The sequence below is a fragment of the Haliotis rufescens genome, unplaced genomic scaffold (assembly GCF_023055435.1).
Source record: "Haliotis rufescens isolate VD_foot unplaced genomic scaffold, xgHalRufe1.0.p SCAF_21, whole genome shotgun sequence".
NCBI classification, from domain to species: Eukaryota; Metazoa; Mollusca; class Gastropoda; order Lepetellida; family Haliotidae; genus Haliotis; species Haliotis rufescens.
Genome location: NW_025963902.1, coordinates 6,285,124 through 6,309,300, shown reverse-complemented (window position 1 = coordinate 6,309,300; position 24,177 = coordinate 6,285,124). Strand labels below are relative to the sequence as shown.

General features: G+C 40.2%; 2 protein-coding genes across 2 annotated transcripts in view; one reads left to right on the top strand and one right to left on the bottom strand.

Annotated features, from left to right (window-relative positions):
• Nucleotides 1-305: 305 nt before the first annotated feature.
• Nucleotides 306-17,857, bottom strand: LOC124133346 (max-binding protein MNT-like). Its single transcript, XM_046497715.2, has 8 exons — nucleotides 17,635-17,857; nucleotides 17,237-17,372; nucleotides 17,074-17,115; nucleotides 16,508-16,619; nucleotides 9,859-10,042; nucleotides 7,936-8,025; nucleotides 5,743-5,979; nucleotides 306-4,664 (listed from the first exon to the last, which is right to left on the bottom strand). Exons 1-8 carry the CDS (start codon nucleotides 17,708-17,710, stop codon nucleotides 3,880-3,882), a joined length of 1,662 nt encoding a protein of 553 aa, XP_046353671.1. The 5' UTR covers nucleotides 17,711-17,857; the 3' UTR covers nucleotides 306-3,879.
• Nucleotides 17,858-20,518: 2,661 nt separating this feature from the next.
• The window catches only part of LOC124133347 (transmembrane protein 248-like), a 20,568-nt gene continuing 16,909 nt past the window's right edge, over nucleotides 20,519-24,177 (top strand). Inside the window, exon 1 of the mRNA XM_046497716.2 lies at nucleotides 20,519-20,672. The gene's annotated coding sequence lies outside the window, so the exon portion shown is untranslated. The remainder of the gene's footprint in view (nucleotides 20,673-24,177) is intronic.

Below are 24,177 nucleotides of genomic sequence, written 5' to 3'. Positions count from 1 at the left end.
CGACACCACATTCTCTCACACAAGCAAACAAGTCACAGTAATGGGTTTACAACTCTAAGGTGGCAGACAAAGGTCAGCACGTTCTACTCAAAAGAAGTTAAAAACCCACAATTTTTTATATGACTGTACAAAATGTTAATCTGTCATGGCATGACATATTAATTATCGTCATATGAAAAAAACGAAAAAGAAATTTCAGTTTCTTTAATTTGTTTTGAGTAGTATTCATCACAAGGCCATTTTGTCTTGTTTTACTGATAGACCTTGCCTAAATTTTGCAAAGTGAAAAAAGAAAAAGCATTGAATACAACCGTAATTTTTTATTGACATATTAACTTCTATTTCAACAGGTTATTATAGGAGATAACATCAAATTACCTCCGCAACATTTTGTCTTCCTTTTTTCTGCATATTGATGAAGATAATAATGAAACAAGAAACAAAAATGTTTACTTATCATCAATTAAGAAACCAGACATGTTTGGCACACTGAATCTACAGTGGGATGGGAATAAAACTGACTATTAATGCATACCCCTGGAGGTTCTAATGGCAGATGCAGTCAAACTCGGATGCGTTGCATCCCCAGTTCCAGCAAACACTTGTCATATTTATCACCATGGTAACCCAGATCTGTCTGTTGCATCAAACTCAATTTATTGTCATAAGGGTTAAAAATAAGCTAAAACGTACCATGAAAATTCAACTAAAATTTTACGTAGAGAGAGACTGTTATCCACACAACTAATTAAGGTTAGCTGACAGTAAGGAAGACTTCTGTTGAAAATCTAAAAGATGTAATTGAGGCATGGTATTTCCTCGAATTCCCAATTTTCAGTCATAAGAGATAAGAGTAAAAACTCATTTTTGTTAGCAAGTTGCACAAGTCTGAATTTGAATGAGAATAATGTCAAACACAATACGACGTGACATACACAATTAAAGTCTGCAATGAAGTAATAGCAACATCTCCCATCAGCGAAACAGTGGTGACCTGAGACAGTCACAAAGTAATAATGTCAAGTTCGCTGTGTCAAACCTTGGATAAGAGTAACTATTTATCTGGTCCCCAGGAGTTCAAGACAACGGTGTACGACAGTAGTAGGTCGTATAGGCCTGAACACATCTGCCATGAGAAAAATATACGTTACAAAATAATTGACAGTAATTTCCATGATTCAAGTTTATTATATGCATCAATTTCAAACTTCTTTGTTTTTGTGGCTTAATGCATTCAATTGTTTGTATCACAAACCCTGAGTATTACAGATTACGCCGATTATGTTTCTAGGTTTGTCAGCGCCATACCCGTGCTCATTGGTTACACCAAAGTGGTAAACATCCGAGACCTGAATCACTTTGGGCTTTCCTCCCACAATAGGCCGACACACTGTGACACAACTCAAATACTGTTCCAAGCGGCGTTAAACCCAACACGTATTACCGTATTCAACGTAATAAGCGCCCAGGGCGCTCTCAAAATTAGAAATAAGGGGCTCTTCGTAGAATGTTATTTTGGTGAAAATAAAACAGCCTTGAAAGATAAATGTCGTGGTTTATGCTGACAGCCTGAAATGTTTATATACGATAGATATATTTTTCCAGAATTTAATTGCTTCTTATAATAATAAGTCTTTTGGATATTGATCAATCAGAAGGGGTGCTAATATGGATTATTCACCAGCAAATATTTTAGTAAATATCGCAGTGGGTGCTTATTAGAGCAGGGCGCTTATTACGTCGAATACGGTAATTGCAGAGAGGGAAATCTACTTTACATATGAATAGTAAATTCATTCATTTTGAACACTGTGAAAATATTTTTTTTTAATCCTAATCAATGAAAACAGGAGATTTCATATTTGCTGATACAATTCCATTTCATGGTGAATGAGATCGATAAAATTCATGATCATTGAAAACAGGCGAGTTCATGATTGCTCTAACCAGTTGATTTCATATTTGCTGAAACAATTCATGATTAATGAAATTAACAAAATTCACGATCACAGAAACCTATTGCCATGATGGTTTGGTTTCAGTTTCCAACCGATGAATCAATCATGAAATAGGAGATAATTTTTACAATTCAAAAGGAAAAATTGAGTGATTAAAAGCATAAAAAGTCTGGTGACAAAGCCGCAGTTGCCAATATGTCCCTTGTATATGGTTTGCCTTACCATTTGAAACATCCTCCATATCTCCAGAGCTTGCATTTCGGTAAACTTACACCCATGAATCCATTCCCGTGTTTTTTTGCAATCACAAATTACCTGCCCTTGATTTTCATTAACATCCTACCGACCAAACAAACGTCAAGATGCGGATAAAGGTAATGGGTAAGGGAGGTAACTTGTATTGCCTAGAAACCAAAGTCACAGCCAGTTTTAAAGGACATGAAGACATATTTTTTTAAAGGTTTTCTTTTGCTGATCGGTCAGTTAAATTTCTTGCAAAATGTGTCGACTGGGTGATATTATTTACACTGCTGACACAGAGAAAGAGGACTCTTTCCCATTCATGAACCATTATTACTTCGTTCACAGATTCTCAGAATTTTAACCAATTCAAAACATCAGTGAACCCAGTCTTCTTCTTTATGATCAGTGAAATCTGTTCAGTTGCATTATCTGTTGACTCAGTCCAATTCATGAACAGTGAACCCAGTCCGGTTCATGAACAGTGAACCAAGTCCGGTTCATGAACAGTGAACCCAGTCCAGTTCATGAACAGTGAACCCAGTCCTGCTCATGAACAGTGAACCCAGTCTGGTTCATGAACAGTGAACCCAGTCCGGTTCAGGAACAGTGAACCAAGTCAGATTCATGAACAGTGAACCCAGTCCAGTTCATGAACAGTGAACCCAGTCAGATTCATGAACAAATAACCCAGTCAGATTCACGAACAGTGAAGCCAGTCCCGTTCAGGAACAGTGAAGCCAGTCCGGTTCAGGAACAGTGAACCCAGTCCGATTCACGAACAGTGAACCCAGTCCGGTTCAGGAACAGTGAACCAAGTCAGATTCATGAACAGTGAACCCAATCCAGTTCATGAACAGTGAACCCAGTCAGATTCATGAACAAATAACCCAGTCAGATTCATGAACAGTGAACCCAGTCAGATTCATGAACAGTGAACCCAGTCAGATTCATGAACAGTGAAGCCAGTCCGGTTCAGGAACAGTGAACCCAGTCCGGTTCAGGAACAGTGAACCCAGTCCGGTTCAGGAACCGTGAAACCAGTCCGGTTCATGAACCGTGAACCCAGTCAGATTCATGAACAGTGAACCCAGTCCAGTTCATGAACATTGAACCCAGTCAGATTCATGAACAAATAACCCAGTCAGATTCATGAACAGTGAAGCCAGTCCCGTTCAGGAACAGTGAAGCCAGTCCGGTTCAGGAACAGTGAACCCAGTCCGGTTCAGGAACAGTGAACCCAGTCAGATTCATGAACAGTGAACCCAGTCCGGTTCACGAACAGTGAACCAAGTCAAGTTAGTTCATGATAAGTGGTACCGGTGTTAGTCTCCGCAGTGCAAAATATGTCAATGAATACTTTCAACAAAGGCATGCAAAATAATTGTCATTAGTTCCGTCACAAAACATTTACGCTTCGCACACAACAAGCTGAGCACTTTACATGTAGACATGTCAATATAACTCACTATCACACTTCATAACATGTTCACTTCAATAACAAATGGATATAAAACAAGACCCCAAAGTATGCACCATGTTACCTAGCAACAGTTGCCCTGGATACAACAGCATCTCTTTAGAAGAGATAATACTAAAATAAATACATACGCCACAGGACATAACACTATTCTGTCTCTTTGGGACAAAAACAGCTACAACAAATTGTCCTGGAATGCAGTTACGATGTAGAGTGGGTGACCTGCACCGCAGGAGTGGTCGTCGTGGCAACGCTAGGCATGGAAACCATGACAACTGGCTTGACAACAGGGGTTCCAATCATTTGCCCCGACTGAAGTATATGTGGCTGAAGAAGAGGGATTTGCTTCAGGATCGCCTGCTGCGATAGAACGTTATTGAGTTGATTTGACGCCAAGTTTGCGACAGGCATCCCCGGGGACATGACGGTCATGTTGTTGAGGCCCATGTGTGCTAGCGACATGATGTGTGGCATGCTGGTTACTTGCGACTGGGAGGAAGTCAGCATCGTTCCCGCGGGGATGCTCCCAACAGTGGATAATACTTGTCCTGTGGTCTTGGGTAACGCTCCAGCGATTAACGGATTAAATGTCAGCTGTCCGGGCACCAAGTGTGCTGGGGACGTCGCAAAGATGGGTTTGATTGTTGGGACTGTTGTTACTGTGGAAACGGTGGGTGGGGCCAAAGTCGTTATGACGGAAGGTAAAGGGTTTTTAACTGAATTCAAATGATTCAGGATGGCGGATGATGATCCCGCAGCGTTCGAGATGCCGCCGCTACCAAGGGCAGTTGCAGCCACCAACAGCGGATGTCCGAGAGCCTTGGAAATATTTGGGATGTTGACTGTGGCAGTCATCAGTTTCCCCGATCCTGTATGACCTCCAGGATTTACAGAGGTCGTAGACGGGGCAAGGTTACTAATTGCAAATGGCTGCCGTAAGGATGTAAGTGGCTGCTTCATATTCATCTGAGAAGCTGCACGGGCAGCTGCAACAGAGAAAACGAACATCTCATTTAGAATGTGACATTGTTAATAATTGATTAAATCGTATTCAACAATGTTATTAACAACAACACAGTCAAATCACTTGTGTAAGGCTAAAAAAGAAAATCTTGGTTCTCAATCACTGGCAGCATAACAAAGTTTGCCACTTGTTTTGTTTTTATTTCCATTATTATAAAAAACTAAAAATACTTAAATATTCCAACAGTAGTCATATAGTGTATTACAGTATTTACTCATCAAGGAATATATTTATGTTGGGAGGCCCTTTCCCAAGTTGATTGTACACAACTTTTTATGTGGTTACATATTAGTTTGAACAACAACAACAACAAAAAAAGACGCTGCCATTGCCTGAGAACCAATACTTTTATTTTATTAAGCCTAAAAGAAATTTAAAAGTGGCTGTCATATTTATACTGCATCAGCAACATTTCAGTTATATCATGACATATTATATGTGGAAACAAACTAGTCTGAGGCCTTCAAACCAGTGGTCGATAGTATAAGCACCAACCCCAACAGCTGATAATGAAGACACAAAACCGGGTCACATATTCATTGCTGCCAACTTTCTCAAATTACAATGAGTATTTTGCTACAATCTTCTGGTCAGGACACCAAAGCTTGGCGATGTGAATCATCTACAATACAATACAACCATGTGATTCCGAAACTCAATGGATAATTTTAGTGGTAGGTTTCTATTTAGATTACAGCAACTTCCGACGATGCAAGTAGAGCGTCTCAATTGAGCAGATGCAACGCTATGAATAGCCTTCATGCCAGCCGATAAACAAGACGTGGTCATAGCAGACAGATTAACACTAAATAGTTACCTTCTCTTTTCTGATGTCCATAAAAATTTAGTGCTTGTCATTTTTTTCGGTACATGGGTATATGATTCGTATGAATAAAGAAATCATATTTCGTATTTTAGTTGCAAATTCGTAACACATACGAAAATGACAGCTATGTACAGTGTACCCACCAAATCTTCCATTTGTCAAGCACAGGGTACTGGGGGCCTACTCTGCCCTGGGAAAAACGATGTCCACTCACCCTGAGACGCTGCAAGAGCTTGTTTCTGTAATGCTTGGCGTTGTGTCAGAGTGTCATGGAGAATCTGGGTGACGGGGGGTCTCACCATGGGGGGTCGGGGGGCTACAGGAGGGGGCACTGCGGCCGGGGCGGCAGTTGTTACCGGTGACGAATGGTGCCCAGTAGAACTTGCTTTACCCGACGGCATATTTTTATACATTCCTAGCGGCATGGACTTCACGGCAGAGTTCATCATTGCTGTTAAAATAGACAGAAGTCATACAAAGTTAAATATTTGTGAAAACATAAAACAATATCAGTAAAATCAGATCTTAGTTCTCGCTATCGCTAAACAAAGATCTGAGGACATCCCATTACGGGTAACGTCAGAACAACCTTTCATCCAACCAATCAGAGCGTGATCATGAAAGTGACTGTCGGAATGTGTTTTCTACTTATGTAACCACGAAATATTTAACACAGGGTATTCCGAACGACAGATACAGGTTTTATGCTTAAGTCCATAAAAAAGTTTTAATTTTTTTAATCGAGAATACGTCAAAATATGTTTCGAAGCGTAGTCGCCAGTTTGAAACTAGTGTCGTAAAGCTCGAGAAGGCTGCCTTCTGATTGGCTAATGTCGATTTCTTGTCAGTCATTTCATTGGTCGGTCAATATTCATGAAAGGTCATTCTGATGTGACCCGTAATGGGATGTCCTCAGATCTTTGTTTAGCGGTAGCAATACTAAGATCTGATTTTAATGAGATTTACATGAAACAACTTTTTATGAAATTATACCAAAATCATTTTCATGTTTAGTTTGAAATGAAGGTAGGAGTTCTATACACCATCATGAGGCCTTAGCAGTATTAGCCAATTTGACTTTAATATTGTTCAATCTGGCTTCCTATCAGATTTCATCCCAGTTAATGTTAATGTCTTCAAATGAAACTTTAAGGTGGCTCAGTTGTTTCCAGGCAGCAATTCACTATGCAGAGTTATATCCCTTACTCGAGCCAGGATCTGCTGATGGTTGGAATCATGTTTCGAGATCACTGGTCACCATACCCTTACTCGTGAGTTTCACCAAGTAACATACATATCTGGCTGACATCACATTTTTTTATCCTTCCACGTTAAAGTTCCACGCCACAATGTAACTGCGATACTGTTCGAAGCAATGTAATCCAGGTCCGCCGCAATTATGTTTCTAGGCTTGTCAGCACCATACCCATGCTCGTGTGTTTCACCAAAGTGGTAAACATCTGCGGCCTGCGTCACTTCAGGCTTTCCTCCCACATCAAGATGACATGCCATGACATAACTTAAATACTGTTAAAAGCGACGTAAACCCATATAACTTTCACACAAAGCAGTCTACATCCCTCGCTCACTCAAATTAAACTTGGTTCGATGTATCAATACAATCTCATTAAAATCAGACCTTAGTTCTCGTTACCGCTAAACAAAGATCTGAAGACATTCCATTAGAGGTCATGTCCGAACGACCTTTCATCCGACCAATTAGAGCTTCGCTTACCAAATTATGAAAGTGACAGTTGGAATGTGATTTATAATCATGCAATCTTGAAAACTTTAACATGGGGTATTCCGAACGATAGTTATGGGTTTAACGACTGAATCCTTACAATCTAGACCATCTATTAGGTTCCAAAATGTTTTTTTGTTCAGGTTTCAAATTTGTAATCTAGAATATGTCAAAATATGTCTAGAAGCGTAGTCGCCAATTTGAAATTTGTGCCGTGAAGCACGAGAAAGCTGCCTTCTGATTGGTCATTCCATTGGTCCGTCAAAGTTCGAGCAAGGTCGGTCTGACGTAACCCATAATGGGATGTCCTCAGATCTTTGTTTAGCGGTAGCGAGAACTAAGATCTGATTTTAATGAGATTGTGTATCAATATTTCCTCAAGTTATTTTCTGAAAACCAAATGAATTAACAAGCAGCAGGACATCCATCCACCCCTGTTCAGGTGCAGTTGTACTCATTGTTCATACAGTGTGGTTAACACGGAGTACCCACCTTCCATGTTGTGGGTAAGACCTGCGAGTTGGTCTTCCCTGGCCGTCACCAATCAGGTACTATCCAAACTCGGTAGCCATTGTGGTCAGACAATCACCACTTAGTCGCCTCGTAAAGAATCAGTCATTATATAATTAATGTTGCTGATCTTGTCACTGAGCAATTCCATACCAGCTTTAGGTGCGATGCGCTGCAGCGTCGGAGATTCGTCCTCCTCCTCCCCATCATCCTCAGCATCGCTCACGATGGGACTGCGACCCTCTAAAAAAAAACATGGCGTCAGACATAAGCAGTAGTACAGATAATCGAGTGTGAGAATATGTGGGAAAAAACAAACTTAACCCACCTGTTTATAAAATGGACTTGTCCGACATGGCTGAGGTCGGATTCTATTCAGGGGGTCATCATTATTAAAATTATGGTAACTATTTTTAAAGCTTGTACATTATATCAACATTCTTAAAGATGCGGTACATAATCTAGTTATCTCATATAAGAAACAAGTATTTGTCACAGAGTGACGAAATATCCCCCGCCATATACACCATAGTACCAAATATGAAGACAATCCAGCGATTAGTTCTTGAGATATTGTGGCAACACCGTTTTCCAACTCCAAAAACAGATTTGCCTGCTGTGACCTTGAAAATGGGGTCAAGGTCACCAAATCTGACAGGTGTATGCGGTGTCTGTATATACACTATAGTTCCAAATATGAAGACAATCCAGCGATTAGTTCTTGAGATATCGCGGCAACACCGTTTTCTAACTCCAAAAGCAGATTTGCCTGCTGTGACCTTGAAAATGGGGTCAAGGTCACCAAAACCGACTGGTGTCTGCGGTGTCTGTATATACACCATAGTTCCAAATATGAAGACAATCGAGAGGTTTAGTTCTTGAGATATCGCGGCAACACCGTTTTCCAACTCTAAAAGCAGATTTGCCTGCTGTGACCTTGAAAATGGGATCAAGGTCACCAAAACCGACTGGTGTCTGCGGAGTCTGTATATACACTATAGTTCCAAATATGAAGACAATCCAGTGTTTAGTTCTTGAGATATCGCGGCAACACCGTTTTCCAACTCCAAAAGCAGATTTGCCTGCTGTGACCTTGAAAATGGGGTCAAGGTCACCAAAACCGACTGGTGTCTGCGGAGTCTGTATATACACCATAGTTCCAAATATGAAGACAATCCAGTGTTTAGTTCTTGAGATATCGCGGCAACACCGTTTTCCAACTCTAAAAGCAGATTTGTCTGCTGTGACCTTGAAAATGGGATCAAGGTCACCAAAACCGACTGGTGTCTGCGTAGTCTGTATATACACCATAGTTCCAAATATGAAGACAATCCAGTGTTTAGTTCTTGAGATATCGCGGCAACAAACAGGTGGGACGTACGGACGGACGGACGGACGTACAGACGGACGGACGGACGTACGTACGGACGGACGTACGGACGGTCGTGAATACTATATCCCCCGCTTCGCGCTTTCGCGCGGCGGGGGATAATAAACAACTCGTGGTCGTTGCTTATTGTACAATAAAACATTGCAGGGAGAATAAACCACTCAGGGATGGCCCCTTGTGGTTTATTCTCCCTGCAGTCAACTCCAACTCCTCTTTTTTCACTGGTGGCAGTGGATAAGAGCAATACTCACCGGTGGCAGTGGATAAGGGCAATACTCACCGGTGGCAGTGGATAAGGACAATACTCACCGGTGGCAGTGGATAAGAGCAATACTCACCGGTGGCAGTGGATAAGAGCAATACTCACCGGTGGCAGTGGATAAGAGCAATACTCACCGGTGGCAGTGGATAAGAGCAATACTCACCGGTGGCAGTGGATAAGAGCAATACTCACCGGTGGCAGTGGATAAGAGCAATACTCACCGGTGGCAGTGGATAAGGGCAATACTCACCGGTGGCAGTGGATAAGGACAATACTCACCGGTGGCAGTGGATAAGGGCAATACTCACCGGTGGCAGTGGATAAGGACAATACTCACCGGTGGCAGTGGATAAGGACAATACTCACCGGTGGCAGTGGATAAGGGCAATACTCACCGGTGGCAGTGGATAAGGGCAATACTCACCGGTGGCAGTGGAGGTAGAGTTTGTCTCCTGTTCCTGACTGTGCATCCATTGCACCAGGTCCACCTCGATGTTCATCTCGGCCAGCTCCATCTTGAGTGTAGCAATGCGGTCGCGGAGACGAGACTTCTCCTGCGCCAGGCGCTGTAGTTCCATCTCATACTCCTTCTCCTTTCTCTTCAGGTTCTGAAGACAATGTGACAGTGTTATTACAGTTAGTCACCTCCCTGCAACAAATCAACAACTGAGGAACAAAAATTACTAGTTCCATCTTGTATGAAGGGAGGGGTCTTGTGCCAACTACTTTCAGTCTGAACGCCTTTCTTTCCCTTCAACATCATCTTAAGTACATTTTCCACTCAACACAGACTTTTTTCAGTGGTCTTACTTATCAAAAACAAGAAAACAGCATTATCCCTATCACCCGCCAAGGGGCACATTAGAATCTTGTTTGTTCATATTGTAGTGGATATAAACTAATAAATAGAGTCCCATAATGCCTTGAAAAGAGATAGGCACTTGTGCCACTTTATGTCATTAAATGATTAAATTGAAATTAATACACACAATGGCCCCTTTTCTGGAAAAAATCTTACTCTCTTACTATATAACCGAAGTTCAGTAGTTCCTGAGAAAACCTGTCCCCATTTCATGCAGTATGCACTAAGTTGAAAAGCACAAAACAAGGGCCATAATTCAGTAAAACAATAACTGACAGGTCCAATTTTCGAACTCAGTCTTGACAAGTGTCTCTAGATAAGCATAACATTTCAATTATGTGACTTCAGCAGTTTCTGAGAAAACCTGTCCCCATTTCACACAGTATCATTAAGTTGAAAAGGATGGAGCAAGGGACATAACTCTGAAAAGAATTAATTTACAACACCAATTTTCAAACTCATTTGAGATCATGACCAGAAACAACAGTGTGTAAAATTTCCTTTCTCGGACTTAAACAGTTTCTGAGAAAATTTGTCCCCTTTGAGAACCAGACGGACTGACAGAGTCCGTTCCTATATCCCCTGCCCGACTTCGCAGCAGGGAATGATAAAGTTTACTTGGCCCAGGCTTGGCTGAAGCAAGAAACTAAAAAAGCACTTTGCTGACTGATGTAAGGGAGGTAACCTCAAAACTGAGAAATGTTCAGATCTTAAGAAAGAGGCTGACGTCATGAATTAGAAATTGAGAATTTTACAGTCACCATTATCACAAAAAATAAAATAGGAAACCGTGACATTATTTGTTAAAATCAACAACTTTCATGGATATGTTTTTTACGATTTGGATCACAAAGAGACAACAGTAACAACAATTATAAATGTTAAAACTGACACAGCACTTTTACTCTCCTTATTTCTTTTCTTGCTTTGGTTTTTCAACAGCAAAGCAATTGTGGAGTCATCCCACAGATGACATCCGTACCTTGTCAGCTTGAAAATAACATTGAATGAAATCTTGAATAGAAATTAAGATGATAGATTACAAACGCAACAGATTGTCGAGATATACAATGAACATTTTCACGACCAGATAGTATAATAACAGGAGCGACTTGCATCTTTTTGTTTTGTTTGTTTGTTGTTTAATGCCGCACTTACCAATATTCCAGCTATATGACCGCGATCTGTGAATGATCGAGTCTTGACCAGACAATCCAGTGATTAATATCATGAGCATCTATCTACGCAATCAGGATACGATGACATGCATCAACCAAGTCAGCGAGCCTGACCACCCGATCCCGTTAGTCGCCTCTTACGACAAGCATAATCGCCTTTTACAGCAAGCATGGGTTGCTGAAGACCTATTCTACCCCGGATCTTCACAGCAAGCATGGGTTGCTGAAGACCTATTCTACCCCGGATCTTCACGGCAAGCATGGGTTGCTGAAGACCTATTCTACCCCGGATCTTCACAGGCAGAGTACTTCAGCATGGATTTGTTGACACGCTGTTGCTGGTGTTGTGTGCTCGCAGTGATGTCTTTTGGTTTGGAAAAATTATCTAACTCACTGTATGTGTATTATGCACACACCCCTCTACAGGCTTGATTATTTAAAGGTTGCCAAGATATAGCTGGAATACTGCTGACAACAACATTCACTCACTCACTCCAGTACAATGCCATGGTTTTTTGCACTACATGTGTCAGTCAAGGGTGGCTTTGACAATATTTAAAGGGGAACAACACTCCAACCATCTGTCGTCTAGCCGGCGCCGTTTTTGTTAGCCCGCGTAATCACCAGATGCCGATTAACGTCAGCCATCCAACAAACTGGACTTCACACCTCGTTGACAGTGAAGGGGATTCCCCTTAATCTTTACATTTGATTGGATGATGCTTACTATAACCTTTCACCTTGCAAAATGCTTCAGCATGTGTAAATGTGTGTGTACATTATGTAGTTTAACACACCGATAATATGTGTACATATAATTGCAACAATGAAGTTAAGTTTATATACTCAAAACAGCAACGACCCTTATTTTTCAGGCAAATTGCATATAATACAACAATTACTACTCCCTTCTTGTCATCCATGTTTCATAGTATAACCCTCCACCTGTGTATTTGTCGTCATTAACTTGATGCTCAGTTATTGTCAGGTGAGGTGAAATTGGGTTTAACGCCACATCCAAGATTATTGCACTTATATAGCGTCGTGCATGTACGTGTGTGTGTTTGTGTGGCTGCTTGTACGAGTCCGGACTGATGCCGATTTATAGTGCTAGCTCACTGAGATACCATGCCGCAGTTTAACATGAACACCCCACTTAGAACCAGTATACTGACTCCGAGCCGACCAGTTCTTGTTTTAGCCCCTTAATGCCGAGCGCCAGACAGGGTAACAACAAGTACCATCTTTTAACGTCTTTTGGTATGACGCGGCTGGGGATCGAACCCCAGACCTTCCGCTCTTCCTTGCCGAACAAGGCTGGAATTCCTGAGCCACCAGTGGCTATTACGAGTTATGTCCCTTCTATGCCTCTCCTATGGACTAATCAGATTCCACCTCTCATATCACTTTGTTTCAAACAAAATGGCAGCGCCCAGTCAAGACGATCTGATTGATTGTGATAAAACAGGTCTTATATCACGAAGTGCGTCAAATCCCGTGAGCACCTTGATTAATAACATGAAAAGATTTGAAAAATATCTGTTGACAATGAGTTGGCGGTGCATATGTTTTGCAAAATGTTGATCAAAGGATTAACCAATAATATGTTGATTGATTAATTACTGTGGATTTTTCAAAAGTGTTAAGAAATGTTTGTTTACTAAAGCAGACAGAATACACCTATATCTGGGAGTGAAGTGCCGATATATAAACAACATGCTTTGCTCAAAGGATTAGCCGATAGTATGTTGATTGATTGCTCATTTGTTCATACTCAATGGATTTTTTTTGTTAAAAACGTGGACACAATGAACATAGTTGTCACGTGTGCTATCTCAGCTGACCAATGTTTGTTTGTTTGTTGTTTAATACCACACTCAGCAATATTCCAGCTATATGACAGCGGTCTGTAAATAATCGAGCCTGGACCAGATAATCCAGTGATTGATAGCATGATCATCAATCCACAATTGGGATACGAATATCATACGATGACATGCATCAACCAAGTCAGTGAGTCTGACCACCCGATCCCGTTAGTCACCTCTTACGACAAGCTTATTCGCCTGTTACGGCAAGCATGGGTTGCTGAAGACCTATTCTACCCCGGATCTTCACGGGTCCTGCTGACCAATGAGAGGGAAATACTGGTTATAATATCCCGAAACACTAAACACATTTTAAACTACTACAATGTTACAAAGACACGTGGCATCGAACAACTCTTTGTACAGCTTCAGCAAAATGGGATGTTGGTCCTTTATGTGAGTGTGAACGAGTTTGGTTTAACGCCGCTTTTAACAGTATTCCAGTTAAATCACAGCGTGTCAGCTTAATGTGGGAGGAAAGCCCGAAGTGATGCAGGTCTCAGACGTTTACCATTTCGGTGAAACCCACGAGCACGGGTATGGTGCTGACAAACCTAGAAACTTAATCGGGGCGAACCGAGATTTGAACCCACAATCATAGGTTTCTGGTGTGCCAAAGGGATGCAACTCTGCACAGCGAATCGCGGCGCCTCAGAAGACTGGGCCACCCATGCCCCCCAGTCCTTTATGTGAATATTGACGGATACATTCCTCGCACAAGGTAACTGCCTTATACTTTGATATAACTTTTGTCGGTTGTAATTATGATATTTGCATAATTTATCTTAAATTTATTGACCAAGTTTGTTATCACTGATGGGATGCTATGTAGTTTTTTATTGTACACAATATGCTGCTGACGGATAGCTTCACCCTTTCAAGTCGTGTATGCATTAATCAACAACAAAAACACAAGTCAGTTTGGCTGCAGCTCTTAATTGTACACCTTTATTCTCTATGGCTTCTCATTCTTAGATCCTCTGATAGGCGTCGCTTCCCACAGCGCAGCGAGAAGATCAAGGAACTTAAGTCAAACAAGTCAAATTTATAGTCCATAATAAGCAATTTTGAAGCCACGAAGAAAAGGCCGATCCTTATTTCAATACTTTCAAACTTGGAGTGTTGTTTGCCTTTGATACAATACTAGGGACTGGCACTGGCAAATCAATCTCCCTTTTTTCAATGACTGAAAATGGAGCAATGTTTTCCTTCTTTTATGCAGTGATCGTAATTAGACAGTTAAACCTTGTTCGGGGACAGAGCCTGTGCTATATTGACTTGAATCACAGTTAATCATATTTATTCATTCTGCAATGATACCCATGAAGATCCAGGATAGAATAGGTCTTCAGCAACCCATGCTTGCCATAAAGGTGACTATGCTTGTCGTAAGAGGCGACTAACGGGATCAGGTGGTCAGGCTTGCTGACTTGGTTGATGCATGTCATCATATCCCAATTGCGTAAATCGATGCTTATAATGTCAATCACTGGATTGTCTGGTCCAGACTTGATTATTTACTGACCGCCGTCATATAGCTGGAATATTGCAGAGTGCGGCGTTAAACAACAAACAAACAAACATTCCGCATTGAACATGTTGAACTAACTATCTTTAGACAGAAACACACAGCCATGTTGCTTATTTGTTTGTAAACATGAACTGGAAAATAAAATATCAATAATTATTATCTGTTAACACCAGTGGTGACATCAGATTCATTACTGATTCACATCTTATCACAACAGGGCTACTTGAAATAGATCTATCCTCGATAAGGACCATCAAAGTCGATTGCGAAATTAGGTTATGACTCGACATTGTGGGAGCACTAATTGTGCAAAACCAATATCCCATAATTTCGTTTGAATATGTTTTGACTGCAAAAAAAACCTTCAACAAAACACATTCCAAAATGGCTTATCCCTAACATCACAGTTTGCATAAATGATCACATCTGAACGTATTTAGTAAAGCGGTAAAGGTTTGTTTGACACTGACCTAGCGACCACGACAATGTCACATGGCTGTGTTTACTCCACTCAACCAATCAAAAGCTACCATGTGCAGCTGCCTGCTGCCAGAAACATTCCAAATATAGGCAGCCTCATTATTATTCACAACCATCAGATGATGGCCCTTAGCCCCACCTCCACAGCTTAAGCCACGCCTTCTTTTACGGAGGATTATGGGAGATTCTATTTATAACATAGACATACGTTGGCCAACAACAAACCAAACATTCGGGTTATGAATGGGTCTTGGTCCTGTCAGATATTTTATCCAGATTGGAACAGTCTTCATAGCAAATTGAATTTTAATCCAATTTTATTCTTACATCATCAATGCCTAGTATTGGTTCCACTGCTACATATTCATCAAGTCTGTTTATAAAATACACGTTTCCGGGAAAAACTCCGACACCACGTGACGTTTCATGTTTCATTACGTTTTCATTTATGCCAATCATTTCTAATAATGATGATATTCATATTTTTCGCAAAGGTATTATACTGTAAGTTAATAAAAATACTAGATGAACATTATGCTTAATAGAAAACTTCTATTAAATACAATTCTACAAAATCATACTTGAATAGATCTACATGCACATTTACCCACAGAGAAACAGCTGTAAATTGTTATCATATGATAGAGTACATAATGCATTGTGTCAAACTTGGCCATAAATCATATCACCTACCATACGTGTTCAGAATTTTATTTTCTCACGTCATGTATAATAGACCCGTGAAGATTCCGGGTTAGAAGAGATCTTCAGCAACCCATGCTTGCCGTAATAGGTGACTTTGCTTGTCGTAAAAGGCGACTAACGGGATCGGGTGGTCAGGCTCGCTGACTTGGTTGATGCATATCATCGTATCTAAATTACGTAGATCGGTGTTCATGATATTTATCACTGGATTGTCTGGTCCAGACTCGATTATTTACAGACCGCCGCCATATAGCTGGAATATCGCTGAGTGCGGCGTTAAACAACAAACCAACCAACCAATCATATATAATATTCATCTGAAAACAACACACATTTAAATTTAACTGTTATCATGCAGCAACCAGGACTAATCTACGTGTAATATAATAAGATCATTTGACAGTATCAGTAACAGCTAGGAATATATATGACACGCCTTCAAAGATTACCTGTATATATTTCAAAGACCCTCTCAATATGCTCAAGTTCGAAGTCTTTTTGTCTTCCATAAACGGAATTTGTTTTTTCAGCACTTCAAAGCATTCTTTCAAGTGAGCTCGCCTGGAAAAAAAAATCGATTTTCAATGTCAAGTCACCATGACGACAATTGTGTTACTTTCACTGATAAGTCACATTTGTCACAAATAATGACCTTTAAACTGTCGCATGAACTCACGTCACAATTATATACAACTTATTATATATGGATCTATAGCATGTATACGTATGACCCGTCAAGTCAATATTGACATAATTCCGCATAAACAAACATCACACATTACATGTTAACAAATGATCGAGAGAAATCTTATTATTATACACATCTTATAGAGTGTATTGTAGTCTAAGTATATATTAGGAAATGGTCGTTAACGTTTGCAAGTCGTTCAGAAGTAAAACACGCAGTTTATATACCAGCCACGCGGATGTGTCTCGCGATGAGTCTAAAAATAGTAACAAGCATGTCGTCGTGAACCTTCGAGGGCTGGGTAACGCAAAAATGAACATGTCTCACCGATTTTTCTCCAACTTGTTATGGACTTCGCGCGTTCCGGCTCTGAAAACGAAAGATCACACATACATTTCGTGCACTACATGGCAGAACGAAACGCGAGACAGTGTTTTGATTGTGATCCAAACACAAAATGTCGGCCATTTTCAGTGAGAACACCACCTACCCTCCGTAGCGGCGCTTGTCACGGAAATCGTCCCCAGCCCCCCCTTGGCCATGGCTGCTGTCAAGGGACGAGTCTCCGTTGTCATCAATTGACGATGTTTTAGCGTAATGATGAAAATCTTGAGAGGATTCCTCACCTAGTAGAAAGTTAAAATCGAGTCGAGTCTTGACAAGGCCGAGTTCTCATCAATATGCAAATATTTACACTCTTTAGGGATTACTTCAAACATCATCTAAAGCCATATGCAGATTATTTACTATGTTCCACTCATCTCATCACTAAACCTGGTCTAAATATACGAATATTGCAAACATATCTCTGAGAGCACATTTCCCAAAATTGCAATGACATTTGCCGTGAAGCAGTGCATGCCAACTTGGCCATGTGCATAGACTTACCACGTGCTTTAGGCGGGGTACGCCACTTCTTCGACTCGAGAAATTCTGCGGCTTCTAAAAGGGTTTCCAAACTCATTATTCGTACAGATCCTGGTTACCATGTATCTCATGCGATCGTATGCATTTGTAGATCATAAATTATCTAAGTTAGACCCGAGGATATAGAAATTTTCTTCTAAAACTAAACAACCAACATAAGATGGCGGTCGGCTTGATCAAAACACACAGGCGCTAGGCGAAATGACATTAGCACGTGGTCAGTGATTGACACCTGTCAAATTTCGACCAATCGGAAGCTTTCAGTTTGACGTCATCTTACACCACGCTGAAAATCACATGCTTTGTTTTGGCTGAGCTTGAGTGTAAACAGACGTGCGTTTGGTGTCCTTTTGGAGTTGTTGTATATATTTGTACTTCGCTTTATTCACATTCAGCCAAATATTATGATTTACTGTTTTCTGACATAAAATTAAGGCCGTCGATTGCAAATTTTATGAATGACATCCAACAGTATTAGTTGCCATTATTTTGTGGGCGTTCCCGTAGTGATGACGCTTACATCGCCAGTCACGTGCTTCATGGTCGGGAACTGTCGGGATGTAATGTAATGATATTTTCCTGGTTACGTACAAACGGATTACCGTTTCCTTGTTTTAGCCACACGTGTTCTCCGAAAAGTACATTGTACTTTGTTTCTTATTGAGGATGTGTGATCAAACTGTGAGGTATACAAAATAAGTTGTCTATGCCACGAAATATTTGTTTCACCAATTATTTTTTAACAGCAAATTGCCGTCGTGTAGCTCCAATCAAAGACGTATATACGTCTTTGCTCCAATTAAATATAATATGGAGGTGTTTCGCTGCTGATGAAAGTATTCTTTCGTAATCATAATTCTCCTGACGTTTACCGAACGTAAGCAAGAAACACGTGGGGTGTAAAAAACATACATTGACATACATTTTGCTCTATATTACATGACGTTGCAAGTGGCAGTTCTTCAAACAAAAACACATCACCCAAGAAAAGCACGCTACAATATGACGCTAAAACATAACATCATTGGCTATAATAAGCGATTTAAAAGAATCTAAAACGATGATGACAATGTTTTTAAAAAAAACTGAATGATTAAGCCTCAGCAGAGGGAGATGCTTTTGGCCAAGCAAAGATAGACAAGACTTTGAAAGGCATTTAGAAGTTATACATATAACGAAGAGAATTTATGAATGTCAATTTCTTTATTATGAGCAAAACATAATTACCCCGGCCTCCCGTTTGCCAAGTCTCCATTGCCATTTACCTATCAGTGATAATCTAGTCCTGGCTTCCAGTTGTACATAACTATCAGCGCTAATTACTGATAATTGTTGGATTCCATTGTCAGTTGCTAATCACCTATCAGCGCCAATTATCTGTTGGCTTCCCTTGTTAACTTTCCACCTTTTGTTATCTTATTACTTTTGTTTTTCTTACGTGTACATATATATCCTCTCTGCCTCATATAATTCATTCAACTGATGAAGGAGTAAGCATATACTCCGAAATGTTGTGTTCCTCACAGTAAAGAAGTTGACATCCATAAAGATGCACAAGGTATTAAAAAAAACTATTTCGACGCCCGTCTGATCTCACGAGCTTATATGTCAGTGCTATTCATATGTCAGTTCAACATGTTACCGATCGAAGTTGGTTGTGGAAAATACTGAGGTATCTCTCTCTCTCTCTCTCTCTCTCTCTCTCTCTCTCTCTCTCTCTCTCTCTCTCTCTCTCTCTCTCTCTCTATATATATATATATATATATATATATGGGAATAATACTGGGTAGAAACCAACTTTGATCGGTGATCAGGATGTTTCACGGTGCATTCGTACCCAGTCGGTGCGAAATCAACTCTTCGTGATCGGTTGGATATTTTTTATATATTCAAATCAACAGTTAGCCTACCAGCGCTGCATTGAAAGGTATGTTAAGCTCCTAAATGATAACAATATTACTGTGTATATATCGATCTATGCTCATATGGCGTCACAGAGAAGTGACGCTTTATGTTAGTTTCACGAGAGAATACGCACATTTTGCTTGTCAAATAAAAAATAATTTCGATTGGAAGTCGTCGTGTTTGAGGTTTAACATAAACTATAATTCCAAAGGGGTTTGGGGAACATTGAAACATTTAGTCTGATAATAAATACAATCAAACACCGTTGTGTCGAACTTCAACTTCGACACAACGGTGTTTCACTGGAGTCATTCATCTCGAATCCTTAAATTGTTGCTAACTTCAACAATCACCCAACCATGTTCTGATTTCAACATCGCTGGTTCCCGTCGTATTGGCCTTCATTAAAAACAAGGGGGTGAAATGCAAGTGGTCCGTCTGGTATGAAAGATTAAACACATCATCTCTGACAAAAACAAGTCTGAAATTATCGTTGTCGTACTGGGGATTCTAAAAAAACAACCGTAGGGGCGGTCGGGTAGCTCAGTGGTTAAAGCGTTCGCTCGTCACGCCGCAGACCCGGGTTCGATTCCCGACAATGTGTGCCCATTACTGGTGTCCCCCGACGTGATATTGCTGGAATATTGAAAGAAGCGGCATAAAACCATACTCGCTCACTCTAAAAAAAACCATATTGCCTGAGCAGACGATATCCTGTGGTACAATTGTTTTATAAAAGTGGAGGCGTGAATGCATTTTACACGAATTTACGTCAGAAGTTAGGCATTTGCTGTCCTCCTTTCATATTTATGACTGGTAACCTTCAAGTGTGCTTTACCATAAGCGTGTGTTCAGATAACACATTGACCCTCAAGCTGATTTCCTCCCGTCCGCCTAAGGTGTTGAATTGTGGTTGTGAACTGAAACAGTCGTGTGGAGAACCGTATGTTGACGATATGTGTCAAAATGGCGTCTGTCACCTGTCGGAGTTCTTAGCTATGTGAGCCGTGTAAAATATTTGACGTTTAACTTTGATTATTAGTAGACGATGAGTGCACAACAAAATACATAGAAATACAAACCAAGCTTTGAAGGTACGTATTATGGAATGTTATATAGGAATCATGGTCGCTGTATGCTTCAATTTCCAGATATGTTTCGTTGTTTTACAACCGATCAACGACGGAGTATGTCCACGTTTACTAGGTGAGTTGATTTCTGGACTGTGTACTAACCGCTGATAGTGCTACGGTCCCAAGTAGGCATCGCTTATTCAAACACACAACGGTAAACAAACAACATACAGGTGAAAATTGCAAGACATAAGCAAGCTGTTAATAAACGCAGAGTTCACCTGTGAAATAAACAATGATGGCAAGTTTACCTGAGTGGCACCTGCTGAATATGATCTCGATGCTCAATGATGGTGACATCGAACCTAAAGAACAATAAGCTGTTTTCGATGTCACTTTTGTCTTGTTAGCTTACTTACAGTGTTGGAAATATGTGAATTTTGCATTATATTTTAGGTAAATAATAAGAAAATATCAAAATCTTGCGCAAGATTGATTTCGAAATCTAATATCAAATTTACATACTCCAATGCAATAATTCTTCCACCAAACAAATATATTGTATAAAGAACTTAGATCTGCTTCAAGTTTGACATATCATAATTACATATGATCAGAGCTGGAGATAAGCAGCGTATTTACGTAAAATATTAGGCATATATTGTGACTTACTTCTGGCTTGATATTTATCATAGCATTTTGGGGTCACGGGTGGCCCAGTGGTCTAAGGAGCCACACAATTCACTGTGCAGAGTTGCATCCCTTGGGCACACCAGAAACCTATGATCGGTTAAAATCTTGTTTTGCCCCAAACATGTTTCTAGGTTTGTCAGCTCCAAACCCATGTTCACCAAGGTGGTATATGTCTGAGCCCTGCATCACTTTTCTCCCACATTAAGCTGACAGACCATGATGTAACTGGAATACTGTTCGGTACAGTTTATCTCACTCACTCACTCACTCACTCACTCACTCACTCACTCCAAGCAATCTGACACACAATTTGTTGCATCAACTAAGCATCACATGACCCATTCCCTCGCGTCATGGATACATGTTTGCATGCATGGCATCATTTGGCTCCGCAATCTGGACTATTAACAAGTCAATAATAACACGAGCCAACAGCCGTCCTAACGCAGGCGATAATTACCTGTCAATTAATATTAAACAGTCATGAGATCATTGATCTGTTGTTGTGTACGTCTGATTGATTTGTATATACAATCAATAATATGGTTTCTTAATTGGTTGATTTTCTCGGACATTGTCTGATTGTCAATGAAAGGGGAAGAAGATGTTCCCAAACTTGGTACTGATATTGAAGAATGTCTCGTCAAAATTTAATAAAATCAAGAAAATATGTGATGGCTAAAACATGGACTGGTTGGCTCAGAGTCAGTATACTGAGTCTGAGTGGGATATTCATGTTAAACTGCGGCATGGTATCTCAGTGAGCTAGCACTATAAATTGGCATCAGTCCGGACTAGTACAAGCAGCCACATAAACACACACACGTACATGCACATCGCTATATAAGTGCAATAATCTTGGACGCGACGTTAAACCCAATTTCACCTCACCTCAACACATGTATTGTGTATGGTGCTAGCTGTGTATAGTTCACTGTATGTAATGTATGATTCATACCATTTCATGGGACGCTTTATGGTTCTGCATGGTTTATTGTTTTGACAGTTTTTTTTTCATTCCGGCAGAGATAACACACCCGTGTGTGTTTGCTTCTGGATACATAGGCAATCAACAGTCTGGTCTGTAGTTTGCAATTATAATCCTGTTTTGTTTATTTAAAGCAGTAATTGTTTATTGTTAAGCAAGTTTATCTCTGCAGCCGTTGAAATATGCAGCTACTCGCCGACTCATCTCGCATCAAAACACGGGGCTGTGTACTCACGGGCAGATGACCACTGAGTACGCTGATCACTCTGTCGGATTAACGAGACTGGTTAATGAGTGATTTCAGCAACTCATTGCAAATTAGGTGTGTCGAAGTCGGAGTGCGAGACTGTCGGATTAACAGGTCTAAATAGCACTGATTCAATCGGTTCCCATCATTTGTGTCGGATAAAGCCGATTGTTGGATTAATGAGTGTCGGATAAACGAGACTTGACTGTATGTTCTTTGCCTCTGTAGTTTGCAATTATTTTCCTGAAACATAATATGGTTGCATGATATATTCACGATGTTTGGGTTGAACACAGTAACATTCTTCTAAACAGACTTCAACAAGTAACAACACAAACCCAGTTAACCAAACGGAACAGTACACAAGAGTAGTGAGTGAGTGAGTTGGGTTTAACGCTGCTCTGAATAGTATTCCACTTATATCACGGCGTGTCAGCATGATGTGGGAGGAAAGCCCAAAGTGATGCAGGTCTTCGGTGAAACCCACGAGCATGGGTATAGTGCTGACAACAGAATCGGGGTGAACCAGGATTCGAACACACTGTCATAGGTTTCTGGTGTGCCCAAGGGACACAACTCTGCATAGTGAATGGCAGCGCATTAGGCGTTTGGGCCAACTGTAACAAACTATCATACAACAAAGATGTTTTAGATATGTATTGCGTAACATTCCATGAAGAAACAGTGGCAAGATTACACTATCACAAACTACAAAATATATGCACAATAAGTGCAAAACACACAGGTGCATTCAACATACAAAGAAGGTACTTAATAACAAATTTTATTTTAAAACAAGTGTATTATAATGATAGGGAAACAATACAAGAATTGAGCAAAACTGTGGTTTATGTTGACCATGCAAGGAATTTGTTTATAATTGTAGATATGATAACAGATCTTGGAAATTGTTTCTAGATAACTGTTGTTAAAAATTGTTAAGAATGGTTCCTTTTAACAGAGTGTACCAAACTCTTTATCATGATTGAGGATTATTTGTGATTCTCTTTCTTGGTTGTATTTTGTACAAGACAGTGCATAATGTTGCTCATGTTATAAGACATCACATGTTTCACAGAGACTTTGTTCCAATGGGGTTGGTGTTTTTTTATATCTACCAGTTTCAATTTTTAGTTTGTGATTACTTAAACAAAGTTTTGAGAAATGTGACCTTTGAGCTTTGTTTTTACAATATGTAAGATAATTCTCATTCTCATAATTATTTATACATAAGGTTGTGTGGTATTACCGGTACACCAGGTGGTGCAAATCTTCAGCGCTACGTATTGCGATACATTTGTAAATGTAACGATATATTGGGGCAAATATTAATAAGTATATCTATGTGTTCCTAATTGATATGGAGATGGAAAATAGTATCTTTCTGATACAACTCGCCTCTGGCGATCTTTTTATCAATTAGCGTGTACACATCACGACTATCAAGCTCCTAACAGCGATAGTATGTTCACGGAGCTCTCTACACCAAGAGTATAATGAAGATGTCACATGCTGGGAAGGAGCTTGATTGCATCTGACATTATTACAGGGTATAACTCTGATTAACTCATGAAAATGTATTGGAATACGTATCGCAA